Below are 18,390 nucleotides of genomic sequence, written 5' to 3'. Positions count from 1 at the left end.
GTATGGTATCAGGATACTAGAGGCTCCAACCTGTGCCAGGCCTGACTTTGAATTTTCTGGATCCTGGGGAAGTCCACGGGGCTTGGCCACAGTCCCAGGGTGGTGGTAGACATTCCCAAGGCTGAGGTAGGCTTTGTCTTCCAATAGTCATAGAAGTATATTTTAATATTTTAGCAACTGGTTTGGTCATTCCTGAGAAGTACTTCAAACACATAATTTCACAGATATTGTTACTTAAGATGAGACCAGTTTGAAAGTATAAAAACTGAAATTGTCTAAAACAAAGATCCCCAAACCCCAGACCACAGACCAGTAGTGTTAGGAACCTGGCTGCACAGCAAGAGTGGCAGGTGAGTGAGCGAAGCTGAGCTCTACCTCCTGTCAGATCATCAGCAGCAGCATTAGATTCGCATAGGAGCATGAACCCCATTGTGAACTGCTCATGCATGGGATCTAGGTTGTGCAGTTCTTATGAGAATCTAATGCCTGATGATCTGTCACTGTCTCCCATCACCCCCTGATGGGACCATATAGTTGCAGGAAAACAAGCTCAGGGCTCCCACTGATTCTACATTATGGTAAGTATGTAATAATGATAGAAATAAAGTGTACAATAAATGTAATGTATTTTAGTCATCCCAAAACCATCCCCACCACCACCATCCCCTGGGTCCATAGAAAAATTGTTTTCCATGAATCCAGACGCTGGTGCCAAAAAGGTTGGAGACTGCTGGTCTGAGGAAAAAAAAACTGAGTACATATCAATTAGGTACAGTCAGCAGTAAAAATCATCAAGATATAACACAAATGATTCATGAATGGGGAATACTTTTATCTCAGCTAGCCCCTGAGGACAGGAGCAACCGTGTTGATCCATACATCCCAGGGCAGCCTGGCACATAGTGGGAACTTAATGAATGAACATAAACTCACAATCTTACTCCATCAGTGTACAATGCAATTTGCATGGTGTTGATACCCATAATCTCAAATACATACGATTCAGACCTCCCACTTCATATCTGAGTAGAATACTGTAATAATTGGTTGGTTCCACTTCTCAGAGTCTCAGTCTTTGTATTAACTATGGTCCATCTCTACATCCCAGCAAATCATCCCTATGTTGTGTCCCCCTACAATGTGGATGGAGAATTAGCTGAATGTGTCCAGAAAGTCAAGTGACTCAAAATTCATCCCCTTCGTTCTGACCCCCAGTCAACTCCAAGTGTCACAAAACAGTTTGTGATCTACCATGGGCACTGTGGTCTGGGTGAAGACGCCACAATCATTAGTGGAGGTCAGTTCTCAAACAATTGCTTTGTGAATCTTTATTACAGGACTTGGTTTCTGACTTTCCGAGCACAACTAAACAAATGGTAATGCAGTGTGCAGTCCTCAGAACCGTCATTTTAATAGTGATTTTCACTGGGTTAAAAAAAATCTCTTTTTGTTTTTGGCCTTCCATGTGTAGTTTTTTTCCTTGTTCAATAAATGCGTGGCCCATTGAAGCTCCACAGCCATTCATGTCTCAGTGTCTGTAGGGGTGGGAATGAGGGGGCATGGAGATATTTCTTATGTATCCCATATCATAGCATGTTGAAGAGAAAGAAGCCTTCTCTTCCAAAAGTATGAAACGGCTCTTGAGAATATAATGTGTTTACAGAAATCAGTTATGTTCAATGGGTAGGTGTTTTCGTGCTTCAAATTAATATCTGTCCTTTAAAAATAGCAGATGTTTAGCTGTATATGTGGGTGATCGACAAATGTAGGCATGCCATATTTGCTCCAAGTGCAGGGCTGACAGACAAGGGTGGCTCTCACGATGAAGGCAATCCCCACCTCTCCTCCCACCCCTCCCACTCTGTGACGATGCTTCCTTGGCATCTCAGATCCATACTGTTATGCCTCACTTCTCAAATGCATGGAAGCTACACTTCCCAGCACAGTAACGGTGATCTGCTTGAAGTGAGGTCCTCAGACCAGTGCCATCATCACCCAGGAGCTGGTTAGCAATACGGAATCCCAATCTCCAGTCCACATCTATTGAATCAAAACCTGCATTTTAACACCACCCCAGGTGACTCTTATGTACATTGAAGGCTGTGGTCCCAGAGCACTCCGACTCTAACCTCTTTAGTCTCTCTTACTGCATTGTACCTTTTATTCCCTATTTCTGTATTATACTTTTCATTTTGCATGCAATAGCTGAGGGCAGGCATCGCCTTATTTTTTTCCTTAGATCTGTTTAGCATGTAGGTGATTTTACTAGCACAGTGGTACTTGATCAACTCCTGAATTTAATGCAGATACTCAGATTATAACCACAGGGAGAGTGGAAGTATGTACACCAGAAAGGGAAGAGTGCCACCTGCAAGGGAGCTCTGGGTTTAGGCATATTTAACTCTTCCACTTCACAGCTGGGCAGTCTTGAGCACATTATTTATCTCCTCTAAGCCTCAGTTGCCATAACTGTAAAATGCAGACTGTAATTGCTATCTCATAGGTTTGTTTTTAGGATCAAATGAGATCAAACCTATAAAGCAATTAGCATAGTGCTAATAGGTTCACAGAGAGTTCTCAAGAAACGTTAGCTACTATTATATGAATTATCATTTCAGCCAGTAGGTTCTATACTATATCATAATTCCAAAAAGAACGTGCCCACCTCAACTTTTAAAAAATCACCTCATAGGTCTCAACTGGGGTTGATTTTCGTCCCCAGGGGACACTGGGCATTGCCTGGAGGCATTAGATTGTCATGAACTGGGGAGAAGGTGGGCTGTGTGTATCTAGTGGGTAGAGTGCAGGAATGCTACCTAACAGCCCGTGATGCACAAGACAGCCCCACAGCCAGCCATGATCCAGCCCAAAATGTCAATCATGCCAACCGAGAAACCGCTATTATCCACAGAGGAACTGAGGTAAGCAAAATCACCATTTTTTCTTGAGGATTTAGGTACCTTGGTACATTCATCCTCTCAAATATTAACGTTGAGCCCTTTTGTCGGAATCCATCTACTGTGAGGCAAATCATTTCCTTTGGTACAGAATCACACGCTGGAAAACCCGATGCAGCCTGATTAACCTATTAAAGGTCATAAAACAATAACAATTACATTGCACATTTCATTCTTTAATATCAAAGAGAGCTAGGTTCTTTGAAATGTAAAACATCGTAAGCGAAAGAATAGGGCCTGCAATTCCCCCAGGAGCCCAAGGTCATTGTATAAATAACACTCTGGTTCCCCTATTAATTTCATTCCATTCTGGGATGTGCAGGAGGCCATAATTGTTAGAGGGAGAGGAGAAGCCAGAGAAGGCTGGACTTTTGCTGCCCATGACTGAGGTCAGACAATGTAACTGTGGTCCATGGTTCAAAATAGATGCCCAAAATGGAGCAAAATAAATGTCCTTACAGCTGGTAGAAAGATCAAGATGAAACATCTATGGTTTTTTTCCCTTAAAAAATCAGAGATGCTGCAAGAGCTCCCAAGAAGGTATTAATTTCCCAGGTACTACTGCAAAAATAAGGGTGAGGAGGCGAGTGTTAGGCTTTATTCCTACTGTGAACAGATTAAGCAGACACCAATTTACACCTCATTGTTAAGAGTAACTTATTTCTGCAAGTGAGACCACATTTACATCTTTTGTAATTAAGCTAAAGGAATTTTTTAAATGACATTTCCCCTACCACAAATCATGAAGTAAATATTTTAAGTGGGATCAAATGCTAACATGTATACATTAGAACCATAAAAACAAAAAGAGAGAGAGAGAGAGTCCTAGCGCCACCTTTCAGCTTCGTCATTTGCTGGGCTGGGATACTCTCTGTGCCTGTTGGTGCTTTGGTTTTGTAAAAGGCCGGGTATGACTAAGTGAGGCAGTTAAAGAGATGGTGAGCGCGGAGGGATTCGCTCTCGGAAGGGCTGGCTGTGCTGGCTTCCCTGAAAGCAGGAGGTATGGCAGTGAGTTAGCGAGTGCTCCAGTCGTTCAGGGGGCACCAACCGTCAGCAGGAGCGTGAGGCTGCGATGGCATCCATCCATACGTCTTCTGCATGCTTTGCTTTTTGGCAATTTTCATTTTAAGGAAAACTGAACATAGAGAGCTGTATATTAAGAGCTCTAACATCCCTTATTCCCCACACAAGAGAATCTAGTTGGGCAAAGACGCATTTTTCCCACCTAACAATAGAGTTTGTGTGGCTGCTAGAAACAATACAATGACGGACCCAGATAATAAATAATTGCAGAACAATGGGGAGAATGAGGTGTGGACAAGGATGATAATGGATGGTTTCAGATAAGATTTGCACGAAGATTGAGTTGGTGAGGTGAAGTCATCCTAGGTCTTGTCTGTTCTGCACTAACCAAGGTAAACTATTGTCCACACACCTGTACTGAGAGCTGGAGGCCGCACTGCCAGCCCAGACTGTGCGTTTGTAAGATGAGCCTTTTCTCCTGAGAAGAGCTCAGAACGTGAAGTATTCAAATGGAAGCCTGTGACTGCTGCTTGGCCAACCTTGTGATCAGTCAAACAGAAAATGGTGGCAGTTCATGCCTGTAATCCCAGCTCTTTGGGAGGCTGAGGCAGGTGGATCACCTGAGGTCAGGAGTTCAAGACCAGCCTGGCCAACATGGTGAAACCCCATCTCTACCAAAGATACAAAATTTAGCCAGGCGTTTTGTCAGGTGCCTGTAGTCCCAGCTGCTTGGGAGGCTGAGGCAGGGGAATCGCTTGAACCCGGCAGGTGGAGATTGCAGTGAGCTGAGTTCATGCCACTGTACTCCAGCCTGGGCGACAAGAGCGAAATTCTGTCTTAAAAAAAAAAGAAAGAAAAAAGAAAAGAAAAAAAGAAAACAAAAATGCAAGCCTACCACTTGTGATCTACATGTTTATGGAGCCTAAATGCCAGTGTGTCACATCCCTGGGCACATCTGTAGCAATGTTGGCTCAGTGTGCATTCTCAACTCTGATATCAGCATGAAAAGACCAAGCCTCAGATATATTTGGCTTTATTTTTAGGCTTTTCCTGAAAAAGGTACAAGCACATCACAAACTTTGTCTTCCAAAAAAAGATCAGATTTACCCTTTGGAGGCACCTTTCTCCCTGTGCCACTTGCCTTTTAAATTCAAGCAGGCTTGGAGAGTCTCCTTTTCTTCCCTTGGGTTCCTCCTTAGCCTTTCCAGGGTGGCTATTCTGGTGAGTACTCACCTCTCTTTGCTTCTGATTGTGGTTCTCACCACCTGTGAAAAGACCTTTTGATGCAATACTTCCCAAAGCACCTTCTTGACCTTCTCTTCTCCTTGACCACAAGGCTACTTCTGTGTTCTGCCAAGTGATGTCTTGTAAATCTTTGTAAGTTGCACCAACTGTGTGTCCTTACAGAGTCTACCCAATCTCAGCATTGCCATTAAACATAGAACCCAATCTGTAGCCCTGGGCACCCTAACCAGAAGGATTAATTTTATAATTTAGCAAATACGGTAAAGCACCAAATAACGACGTTTCAGTCAAGGACGGACCTCATATACAACAGTCCCATAAGATTATAATAGAACTGCCCTGTATAGTGTACCAGTTTTTATCTTCTGTATGGTATTTTGTTTTGTTTTGTTTTAATTTTTTTTAGACAGAGTTTCACTCTTGTTGCCCAGGCTGGAGTGCAATGGCACCATCTTGGCTCACTGCAACCTCTGCTTCCTAGGTTCAAGTGATTCTCCTGCCTCAGCCTCCCGAAGTAGCTGGGATTACAGGCACCTGCCACCAAGCCCAGCTAATTGTTTTTTTTTTTTTTTTTTTTTTTTTGGTAGAGATGGGGTTTCACCATGTTGGCCAGGCTGGTCTTGAACTCCTGACCTCAGGTGATCCACTCACCTCGGCCTTCCAAAGCTGTACAGTATTTTTACTGTACTTTTTCTATGGTTAGACATGTTGAGATATTAAAATAGTTATCAATGTGTTATGATTGCCTACAGTCTTCAGGACAGTAACATGCTGTACAGTTTTGAAGTCTGGTAGCAACAGGCTATGCCATACAGCTTAGGTGTGAAGTAGGGTTTACCATCGAGGTTTGTGTAAGTGCACTCTATGATGTTTGCACAATGACAAAATCGCCTAAGGATACATGTCTCAGAATGTATCCCCACGGCTAACTGGTGCACGACTCTACTTACTAAGCCTGTCCTATGTACCAGCCATCGTTCTAAGTGTGGGGACCAAAAATACAACTCCTTACCCTCGTGAAGCTTACATTCTGAGAAAACAAGTCAGACAGTGACCAAAATAAGTAAACCATATTGTGATTTAGAAGTCTTAAGTGCAATGGAGAGGGAACAGAAAGGGAGGATGGGGAATTAAGGACAAGGAGATGATGCAGTTTGATCAGGGCAGGCCCTGCTGAGAAAAAATGATTTTGGAGAAAATACCCAAATAGGGTGTGCGAGTAATCCATGTTCATGAAGAAGAACCCTCGAGGTAGAGGCCTGTGCAGCTTTGAAAAGAGGAAAGTGAGGGAGAGATTAGTGGAGTTGACATCGGATAAATTGAGGGAAGGGCAGAGCATGTCAAGTCTTTAGAAAGTCAAGTCTTTAGGAAGACTTGGGCTCCTCTGAGGTAGGGAGCTCATAGATGGCTTTGTGGAGGAGTAAGATTATCTGGCTTACATTGTAAAAAGAATCCCCCTGATTAGCAGAGTTGGAAATAATCAGCAGGGGATGTATCAGTTATTTATTACCAGATAACAAATGCAGCAGAACTTGGCAGATTGAAACAAGAGGAAATGATTGTTTCTCACATTCTGGTGTGTCCACCAGGCAGTTCTTTTGGGGGGCTTGCCTGTACTCACTTGTACAGTTTCATCCAGCTGGTGGGTTACATGAGGGCTGGACTCCATGAAATATTTGAGCCTTTCCCTCCACTTGGTTTTTCATCTTCTAGGAGGCCAGAAAAGGCTTTCTTTCATGGGGATGGCATTCTTCCAGCAGGGCAAGCCCCTATGCTCAAGAACTTCTTGTGCCTTTTCTTGCATCATTTTTGTTAATGGCCTATTGGCCAAAGCAAGTCATGGCCAATCCCAGAGTCAGTATGAGAGAGAACTATACAAGACTGTGAATACATGGAGGTAAGATACATTAGGAATCCCCAGCGTAAGGGACTGCCACAGGGGCCTAAAGTAGAAATTATGGAAAGCAGTTGGGAGGCTCTAAAAAATCCAGAAAAGAAATGATGATAGATTGCAACAGAGCGCTAACAATGAAAGTTTTAAGAAGTGCCCAAATTCTAAATATGTTTTACAGGATGACCTTATTTTTATTGTCTCAAGTCAGTCGGACAAGGCTATTAAGCTTCCAGGGATTGGTGATGATCTTATTATGCATAAGATGATGTCACAATAAAGTAAATGAGGTCAGGGATAGGTTTCTTTTATTGCCAAAAATTATTCAACGAGTTTTCTGAACAACTGTAAACTTAGCAATTCACTTAGTGCCGTGACTACACGGCACCCTGTCAATATCATCATCAGCTAATATTTATCGAGCACCCTCTGAGTACATGGTATTGCACTCATAGCAACAGAGGTGAGCTGCATTAGTTCTTTCAGCCAGTGCGGAATTATTGAGTGGTTTATTACATCACTCTATTAATTGGTGCCCCAGCATCTTCCAGAACAACATTTAGCTTCCAGAACGCAATTCCTTTTTCTCTTGGAGTAGATTTAGCTTTGGTAGAATTTAACTGCACAAAGAAATGATAGGGTGTCTGCCTTTACAAATATGCTAATGTTTTCTGTTTGTCTTATTATCAGAAACTGGAAGATACTGGTCCCATTTCATAGACGGAGAAGTTGAGGTAGATAGCGGTGAAGTGATTTAGCTAATGCTATGTGTTGAGATGGTGACAGATCGGGGATCGAAATGCAGTCACTTTATCTATTGCACTATACTGCCTCTCAGTGGTGTATGTTATTCCCATTTTGCTCTCACACTAATATATGGTCTTGAAAACACCCAAAAAGATTTAACTGGTGTCTATATTCTTTAAGGGAGTGTGTGGCACTTTTCTTTGACATCTGCACAGAGTAATCACTGGAAAAGTGGTTTGTTTGTTGTTGTTGTTTAAGCCCCTTATTATAGGGGATTTGTCAGCTGTTAAAATCACCACTTTTTTGTGTGAGTTAAATTCTCATCAGAAAGATGTTTTTGCTTTTATGGTACATCTAGAGATTTAGGAACTAGCCTCATGAAATAAATGATCTCATTGAGATCCTTACTTTCATTTTGTTCTGGAAACAGTCATTCAATGGCGATTGTTTTGGTTGATCATTCTTTTTGAGAGAGTCCTATCTTTTTTTTTTTTTAATGAAAGAGTTAAATATGGGAGCTAAGAAAAACTGTGAGTGGAAGGGAGCAGTTTAAATGCAGAATTTATTTGCAAATCTTGAAAGTAGCACCATTAAATGTCACGTACTCTGAGATGCACTAGAGTGTACACCCTCTAGAATGTCTGTTTGTTGTAATTCCATCACATTACATATTTTAGTGCATATCTCTTCCTAGCAGCTTCCAGAGCTTTTCAGATATTCAGCATCAGAAATTGCACTGTTTTATCCTGGATTTTACAAATAGCAACCAGATTATTGTAAAACAGAACTATCTGATAAGTAAGGTTGTGAATTGCTTTTGTGATTGTCATGGGTAAGAGTATTGAAGAAACTCGCAAACAGTGCAGCACACTGGTTCCTGTAAAAATAAAACCTGTGGCAGTGAATGCGTTTTTCTGATGAATACGTTCAAGGCTGTGATCATTGTGCAACTTCTGGTTGGATGCTTTCAAATGTTCCATATTGAAAAACATCAGTAACAAGAACCAAACAGTCCACCAAAGCCTGTATTCAACTCAATGGAGAGGAACGTAAATTCTTACTTAGAGTTTCATTGAGGCCAACTCTATTTGGTCCACCATGGGAAGCAGAGATTTGAGGTTCTCTCTTGATTTGCTTTCCATTTTTACTTTATGATAAGGTGGCTCCGCTACTTTGGTTTTCACTTAAGGGGTTGTTCCAATTACTATGCAAAACAGAAATGGAAAACAGACAAGACAGACTTCTGTTCAGCAGACAAAAACCAAAATGCCAGAACATGGTAATTAATGTGAGCAATTTTATAAGCAAAATAATTTGTTTTAATTGATATAATTATAATAGCCAATAAACTAATTTCAGAAAACTATTTATATCACAAACCTTTAATCACATTATATACTCATTGCAATTTTGGAAATGGATATAAAAATGGACCCGAATTATCTCATCTTTACACATAAGAAAGATGCATTAAGGGCTTTTTTGAAACTTGAAAGGTTATGTTCTTTTCTTATTTTGGAGAACTTTTTTTTCTTTTTGGAAAAAAAAAATAGAGGCAATTTCAGGAGCATGAATCTCTAGTGAATCCAGAAAGAAGCATTATGAGGGTGAAAAATCTTTCCTAAGAAAACTCCTTTTGTCCAAAGTAAAAGGATTATTAAGATGAGGTTTCTTCCACAATGTTCTTTCCTATCATACTCACCCTAAGGGAAGACAAACCTCCTAGAAGAGAGAGATATATAATTGGGCCTGAAATGACCTCATAGAAGAGACCCTATAGAATTGAGAACTCTCTCTCTGAGGATTAGCTGCCCATGGGTCAACACAAGCTGATTTCCAACTCATATATAAATGATTAGGAGAAAACGATATTCTTCCAGAGGGCAGTTGTTAATTCTTCCTACTACAAGAATCTCAATTTGTTGGGATGAGCTAATTTTGACACCAACTTGAACACTGGTTGATGCACAGCATGTGCATACACACAAAAATACATACCAAAGTAAATAAATACACGGCCTTTCATACAACCTCAGGGGTAAAAACGCTACACAAAAAATTATGCACTTTTGCACTATACTAGCTGTATTTTAACAACAGTTTTTAAAAGGCCAGGGACTGTATTATAAGCTCTTTCACATAATTTCTGAATGATAGAATTGCATGCCCATCAGAATTGCATGCCCACCAAATCAGCATGTCTTTTTAAGTAAGTGCATTCTAGGTACAAGGTAGTACTCAAAGGAATAGCAACATATATTATACCAAAAAAAAAAAAAAAAAAAGATACTTCGCTCATGTAACCTGCAGTATACTTAAAAACTATGTGATGAAGTAAGATAAAAATCGACTAAAAAAGACCTAGTAATATTAGAAGAATAACAGTTCACCAATAGTATGAGATATCCAAAGGCTGGACAAGATTAATTGGAAAATTTTATGTATTAAAATGTTCTCGGCAATGGGTGCTTAGAAATGGGAGAAAAGAGCATTTACTCTGAGCTAATATAATGTAGAAAAAATATTTTTGGATGGAGAAATATCTTATTTTAAACAAAGGATAGCAAACATTTAACAAATCATTCCATGCAAAAGGAGATAGCAGGGTACAAAAATACGTTTGGAGGTATATAGACCAGATTTTAAAACATTACTAGGAATAGATGAATGTAGGCAGAATTGAATGGCTCATTCATTTATCAGACCCATATATACTGAACACTCAACATATGTTAGGCACTGGTCTAGCTACTAGGAATATAGCAGTGAACAACAACAACAATAAAAATACGTTGACTTCATGAAGTTTATGCAAATATTTCAAGACAGTAAGTGTGTGACACCATTAATTATCCTAATATGGGGAGCACAGGCAGTTCCTTATCTTAGTTCTATTGCTTTTCATTTGTGCACAGACAGGCAGAGACCATGGTGTGTGTGTATATATATTTATATAAATATATATTTCAAATAAAAGCATTTATTCAACGTGTTGAAACTTCAACAATATTGTTCATCACCATGTACACAGAAAAACATCATATAGGTTGATGGAATTTTTTATGTTATTCCAGAATGTTTTAGTACTATATAGACTTAGCCAGAGAGAAAATAAAAGAGAACATAATTAATGCATTTACTTAAAAAGAAAGAATTAAAGGTGATCAAACGCTGTGGGTATTTATGTGGCTATTTCTGTCTTTCTGTGTAACCTGAAAAGGAGGACTTTCAGCTAATAACTTTTCCTTTTCCATGCATGGAATGGGTGGCCTGAGGGGCCCATCTTCAAGCAGAATGTAAATGCCAAGTATGAGGGACCAAATCAATGAGTATCACCTTCCTAAAGCTTTTTTTTTTTTTTTTGCAGAGAACTGCATTTGTTTCTATTTGTCCAGTTATAGCTACATCATTCATATGTAATGTTTGTCTTTTATATTATTTTGTATAATTTTGATGATTTTTGTAGAAAACATGATGAAAACATTTCCTCAAAAAACAGTGTCACTGAATTTAAATGTGGTTAAAAACTTAATCCCCATGAGCATAGATGATCAAACACTCAACAAATATTTACCGAGTAAGCAAGCTACTTTGTTTACAGATTTGTGGGAGGTACTAAAGATGCAGAGTGTTTACAATGTGAATATTGTTCTCATTTAATTTAAATATATATGGAAGAATGGGGTACAAACCTGAAAAGTCAAGTAATAATGAACCAATATGGCATAAGCTAAGTCTGAATGCCTGACATGGATAAAAATAACTAGAAGGTAGAAAGACAAGGGTTAATATCCTGGCTTTGCCATTTGCTCCTTGTGTGACATCAGGTAAGTTAATTTTGCTAAATCTCTGTTTTGTTGTCTGTAAAATGGTTCTAGTAACAGCCATTTGGTGAATTGTTGCAAGGTTAGAAATTAGAGGCAATGATAAGTCCCTGTCATTTAAAAAGCATTCCCATTACTATGAACTATTTCATTATTGTGTAGGTGTTAGCTATACTAGCTATTATGCTAATCACTTTACATATATTAGCTATTAAGTTTTCACAATATTTTACGGATGGGGAGAGCAAGGTTTAGAGAGTAAAAGAATTTGACCCAGGTTTTCCACAATTAGGAAACAAATTTCAGGGTGGGGATTTGTACCCAGTACTAACCCCAAAGCCCAGCTCCTAATTATGATACATCCCAGAGCACTGTGATAGCTAGGGGAATTAACAGTTTCATCAATGTAAACCAAGAAGGTCAAGGATATCCTTGTGGAGGACATGTAACCTGTCCTGGTCTCTGATAAAAGATTGGAGTTAAATATGTTGATATGAAAGAGAAGAGGATGTTCTAAAGAGAACGAATAATGTACTTGAGGCTCTGAAAGGGATGCATATGCATCAGGCTGGGCATACAGTAAACTCTTGTGCAGTAGGATAGAACCACTGCTTATATGGATAGGTTGGTGTCAAACCACAGAGGCGATTGAAGTTGAGGCAAACAAATCTGCACTTGATTCTCTAAGGAACTGTGAACCTTAGATGATTTGCAAGCCGATACATAAGATAATGAAATAAAACAGACTTTCAATTGACCAATCAATAACTGTTGGGAATGGATGTCATTCAGAGTGGCATTTTAAGAAGGTTATTCTGGCTTGAGAAGGATGAATTGGAGAAGAAAAAAAAAAAAAACTTAAAACGGCTGTTTTCAATAGCTGTGTCACGACAGTTGAGAGAAGTGTCACAACGAACGAGGCACTAATAGAAAAGTATTAGTTTGCCAAACATTAGCTGGTTTATACATTAGGGCAGAGTCAAGGTTGTACGTAGAATAATGTCATTCTCCTTTCACTCAGATTCCAAGTGCGTTCTTGAGAAGGGGAAAGGCGGGGTTACAATCTCTGGTGCAGTCCTTGCCAGAACCCTAGGAATGCCCCCTGGAATGGGTGCTGCATTTCACCGCCCTTCGTGTGTTTCAGCACAGATAAAACAGCCTAAAGAAGTGCTGCATTAAAGAATTGTTGCAACAGTCCAGGCAAAAGTACACAAATGAAGAAATGTCAGAGGTCTGAAAACAGTAACTTTAAGAGATATGGGGTTGGTATTTAAGTTGTTGGTAATTGAATGATGGGGTGGGGGAAGAACTGAGCCCTGAATGGCTTGAAGGATTTTACATTTTTACACTGGTGAGGAGATTTGGAGAAAGGGCTTGCTTCGAGGGTGAGTTCATGCGTTGGGTGGTAGAACTCGTTGAGTTTTACGCATATTATCCAAGTGGAAAAACCCAGAGGGGAGTTTGAAGAACTGGAGCTTGTAAAGAAGGTCAGAGTGGAAAGAAGTCTTTATGAGTCATCCATTCTGAGGTGATGAAATATTGTCCATGTTATCCATTTTTAAAAATTTTTAAAAGCTGTTGAGTGGGTTTCCTAACAATAGAAGTTCACATTTATGGAAGTGCTTGTTATGTGCTGGGAGCAGGACTCACCGCGGCACAGGCATCATTTATTCTTAATGACAACCCGTGAGGCAGGTAGCCTTACACCCATCTTAAGAAGAGGACACAGCCCCACAGTGAGACACAATAACTGGTTCAAGGTCACACAGCAGTAGGTAGTGGAGCTGGGATTCAATCTTAGGCAGGGTAACCTGGTTCCAAAAACTGAGCACTTAACTACCGTATCATATGCTGTCATATAAGCATATGAATGTAAAGCTCTCCCGCAGAGAAATAAGTCACATAAAAGTCACATTCCAGTAAGAAATATTAATATGACTTGGTCACCCCAGTATAATCAGCTGGCCCCCTACCCCACTCAAAGATATCTTAAATCATATACATCCACTCCACTACAAATGATAACCACTCGGGGAACCCACCTCCTCACTAAGGAAGCGGTAAAAATAAACAACAGCGCTGATAGCCATTTGTAGCTTAAAAAAAAATCTCTCTTTTTGTCTGCTTTGATTTCTTTTTATCTTTCATTGACCATGTTTTGCCAATCCTGCTCAATAAACCTGGGGCCCCTTCCCCTGTTTTTATTGTGCTGAAATAGTTGCGTGCTGAAATAGTTGCATCCTTGTAACTGGGTCTTTATTTTTATTGGCAGAAAATTCTCAGTCCACTTATTCCCTTGTATAAAGTAAATTTTAACTATAGAACCTGTATCAATAATGTCATTTAAAGGAGGCTGCTTCCAATACACTCTGCAAAATGTCCGCAGAGAATTCCGGATTTCCCAGTCATCACTTCCCTCCCTGCTAGCCGGGCCTTGCAGCTCTCTTTTCCCTTCTACATCTGAGCACTCTCTGTTCTCTGGCCAGCTGCCTTCTGTTCAGCCCCTGTGTGTTCTCCATTCTCTGCTCTGCCTTAATGATAAGTAGAGTTTCATCCTGAGCACATTGGGGTGGAGGTGGGGATTACTTCTTTATTTGGGTCCAAGGGGAAAACATACCCTCCTATTGGCAAACCATGAAGAGTATGACACTTTGAGTTTAACAAGATTAAGCAATCCCTCTTTGGGCACAGCAATGTGGCCAGTGTGGGGGAAGAGAGTGTTATTCTTCTTGGACCATTTCTCATTCTATATCTGGTGGCTTACATAGGAATTCCAAATTACAAGATTCCTAGGGTCCAGGGATATGTTGTTGGGACATAAGATAGTTGAAATGGTTGTGTATTTGGGTTTTTCTAGTTTTGATGTTTCTAAAATGATAATTGTTCTAAGTAGGGCACATAGAATTTACTTTCAGATAATGGAATTGCTTAATTTCGAAGAGATGACCAGTCAAAAGCTTGGGCATCTCTTCCTGTTCACTTACTACTGTTTTAGCTCTGCTTACCATGAAAGGTAAGCAGTCATTTTCACCAATAACTTATACCAAATACTTGACCTTGGAACCAGCAATTTACATTCTTATAAAAGAGGTCACTTAGGGAATTTAACTGTGTAATCCTAGCCCCCATGTGGCAGGAGATGAGTAGAAATGGAACAAAGCTGGTGACACACCATTTGAAACAATTTGAATTGGGAGATCATTTCTTTTCGACTTTGTGTTAAAAATGGAACCTACTTTAAAATGGTACAGGAAGGGAGAAGGATGCAGTAAAAGTCTGTAGCAGTAGTGACTCAAAAACTCTGTTCCAGGACTCAAGAAAGCAATCCTGTTGTCACATTTGGAGGGAAACCAGAAATAATTTAGATTTTTCACTTTCCTAATAGCTTCTTTTCCAATACCTTTCCTTCAGACACCATGCCCTCCCTTTTATTTTGCCTTTATTAATGAAAACTAATGAAGAGAAATACAGTTTCAACTTGAACTAGGAAACACAGGTTTTGTAGTGCTAATATTTTGGTGTGGGCTCTTTTTTTTTTCTTTAAGACAATTATCAAGACGAAGCATTTGTTTCTTCTTTTGTTTACCCATGGCAGTTTGTCAGCAGTTATGATAAGTAGAGTTCCATCTGCCAGTAAAACTACATTGCAAATTGCCGTAGAAATTAGCAGCTTTCATTTTTGTCTACATAAATAAATATGCGAAATAAATTGCACATAAATGCATCCTAAAAAATCACAGGTACACCACACAGTTAAATGCCAATCAGACAAAACCAGAGACACACTGCGATTATCTCAGTTTTCAAACCTGGGAGATACACGAATGTGTTTCTAAATGAGAGAGGCAGTGTATCATGCTCGCTGAGATAAAAACAGAAGCTGCCAGACACTGCACTGTGGCTTTATTCTGAGAATCCTTTGCCTGAAACCCGCTCTATCTTTTCTTGATGTTCTCTGTCTCTCTCTCACTCTCTCTCTCTCTCTCTCCCCCTCTCTCTCCCTCTGCTTCTCTCCCTCTCTCCTCGCTGTCTTTCCCTCGCTCATTGTTCTCTCTCTCCTCCTGCCTTTGATGCACATACGTTGTCACAATTCATTGACTCTCTTCTCTTCTCTGTTCTTACACTCAAGCCTAGCGGTGCTTTCGCCAGGCAGCAGCAGCCTCTCCTGCGAGTTTTAGGCATGTATGCAGCTCAGTTTGATCGAGCGTTCCTTTTCTGCCTTTTCACTCTTACAAAAGATTAAAAGGTGGCGTCACATTGCTCCCCTGTTCCTTCCCGCAGGAGGGACTTAAAAGGGACAACAAAAACTAATCACTTTCAATAAGCATTTTCTTGCTGGGAAAAAAAAAAAAAAAAAAAGAAAGGAAAAAAAAGAAAGAAAAAAAAAGGCGGGGGGTGGACTTAGCAGTGTAATTTGAGACCGGTGGTAAGGATTGGAGCGAGCTAGAGATGCTGCACGCTGCTAACAAGGGAAGGAAGCCTTCAGCTGAGGCAGGTAAGCGCCGATCGGAGGGTTTGACCGAGTGGCTTAGTTAAATCTCTGTTTTCACCGTTTTGTAATTGAGAAAGGCATCCACAGCAGAAGCCGATTTTTCAGTCGGCTTCCTTTTGTTTAACATAGAAAGTACCTGTATTAATTTTGATGAATTAGAGCATGCAGCAAATTCAATTGAAAATAGATTTGTATAGTAAATGCATTTATACTGAATGATTTCTCCTCTGTTTTATTTAAGGAGAGAGATGAGAAAGATGATTTTGATCAGAATAGCACTTTGCATTACGTTAAATTCTAAACAGCTAACGGAGAGAAAAATAATCCAATTGATACTGCTTTTGAACTCCGGGACTTAAACCCTAGGAGACAGCTGGCATTTGAAATTTTTCTTCTAACTGAACTTCTGATGTGTTATAATAATTTTTCACTGGAGGTTTAAGCAAGGGTAGAGTTTATTTAAGTCGAGCTGCTGGGGTTTGTTTGGCTTGGATCTTGTGGGTGAAGCGCTTCTTATATCTCCTTAACCTGTGTCAGGTTGATGTTTCATAAATGGAGATTAAGTGTTGTCCCAAATGAAATATGAAGTTAAAACATCAGGTTAGGGCATGTTGTAGGAAGGGATCCGGTAAATAATTAGGATAACTGAATTATGACAGTTTGAAATGGGAGTTAACTCTGGAGGTGCTGTTTGATTAAACCTTTCTGGATTCTAAGCGGTTCAATAATGGAGGGGCTGATTACCAGCCTCGAGTCGGAACTTTGCATCGGGATCCTAAATGTGGAATACATATGGATTTTCACTGTAGGTAGCTTTTAGGAATATGTCCCTTTTGTGTGCTATGAATGAGAGTTGTGGATTATATTTGATGGCATTTCTCCTTTAAAGAGCTTTGGGGTGAAGCTTAAAAGGCTCATATCTATTTTAACATTGAACAAACACAAAATGTAATAGACGTTGATCTCCCAGAACTTGACTTTTGTTGCTACTACTGTTGTTTTAAAGTTTTGATTATGTGTTTTTAACCTCAGTCTTTGTTGATTCTGTGTTCATTGCTTCTGCTGCTAAAATTTATTGCTGACATGAATAAACTGAGATTTGAGAAAGAAAAAAGAAAAAAAAAACCAAACCCACCTCTAATTAGCCAAGTTTCTAATTAAGGATAATAGAAATCCAGATGATATCTAAGATTTTACCTAAGAGATAGCATAGAATGTTTCAATTCATTTTAAATGTTTTTATGAGAAAATCTGAATATTAAAAGTACAAAATTCAGTTAAAAGAATGCTCCTCTGGAATGATATATACAAGGGTGACTTCAATGCCTGTACTAGGTTTGGTCCTAGAAAGAACTGCTATACTATGGCATTGTTGATTTCAGCGGCCACAGAAGGGAGGATATTTTATATATTTGTCTGGAGATCAGATTTTTTCTTCCCAAGTTTCCGAACCGGACTTGCTCCTCAATATCATACCCTGGCGTATCTCGTGTTTGCCAGACCATCTAATGGCATCTTGTGGGTGCAGCCTATGAATTCAATTTTATGAGGACATCAGAAACTGCTGAGCAGTGGGGAGTGGAGACCAAATGGACTATGGGTCTGATCATACTTCATCATCCAGAGATAATCTCCAGTGGAAGTTCCCTGGGAAGCCCCTGATACAGGTGTGGGGAAACTTCATTTTTCCTCATGGTTAAAAGAATAGGGAAAGATGTAGACAAGAGAAAAAGACACTGCTGTCGAATGTTTGATGTAATCGTGCTGGTGGTAGCATAGTGAGTTTTTTAAATCACATCACATGTAATTTTTTTTCAACTTAAGAAACTTTGCAGAATCTTGAAATAGCTTTTCTCAAATTCAATCTCGTTTTTTTTGTCTACGTCGTTTTTTCTTGTGTGAAATTTTTCTCTGACTCTAGCTATCCCTAACTATTGAAGGCTGTTATTCTGCTGCTGATAATGATGATGATTTCTCAAATAAGTGGCAAGTGTTGAAAAGATGGGCCAAGAGAAATATGTTGTCTGTATCATATATGCTTTGCTTTTATTTATGAAAATGACTTCTTCCAGGTGAGGCGATGATAAATTTTAAGTTGCGGCTTGGCTATTTGCATCACCAAACCACTATCCTTTTCTTAGAGAACAAAATAGAACTAAAGTAAGCAGAAAGAATTTCATTGTAAACTGTTTTGTAGTTCAGCGTGCTCTT

The 18,390-nt window shown here is 39.7% G+C and overlaps 1 protein-coding gene across 16 annotated transcripts in view; it reads left to right on the top strand.

Moving 5' to 3' along the window:
* The window catches only part of LOC105480824 (teneurin transmembrane protein 2), a 3,943,693-nt gene that overhangs the window by 3,237,351 nt on the left and 687,952 nt on the right, over positions 1-18,390 (top strand). For 2 of the 16 annotated variants that reach the window (XM_071097768.1, XM_011740006.3), the window contains exon 1: positions 11,257-16,182. The exons of 12 other annotated variants lie outside the window; for them this stretch is intronic. In XM_071097768.1, the coding sequence (XP_070953869.1) occupies positions 16,137-16,182 (46 nt within the window). In that variant the 5' untranslated portion in view covers positions 11,257-16,136. Of the gene's footprint in view, positions 1-11,256; positions 16,183-18,390 lie in introns of those variants that run through there. 2 more of the 16 variants (XM_011740009.3, XM_071097769.1) reach the window with 1 other exon arrangement.

Source organism: Macaca nemestrina, chromosome 6 (genome assembly GCF_043159975.1).
Source record: "Macaca nemestrina isolate mMacNem1 chromosome 6, mMacNem.hap1, whole genome shotgun sequence".
Lineage (NCBI taxonomy): Eukaryota > Metazoa > Chordata > Mammalia > Primates > Cercopithecidae > Macaca > Macaca nemestrina.
Note: the sequence above shows the minus strand (reverse complement) of the source record. Positions and strands in the feature narration are given on the sequence as shown.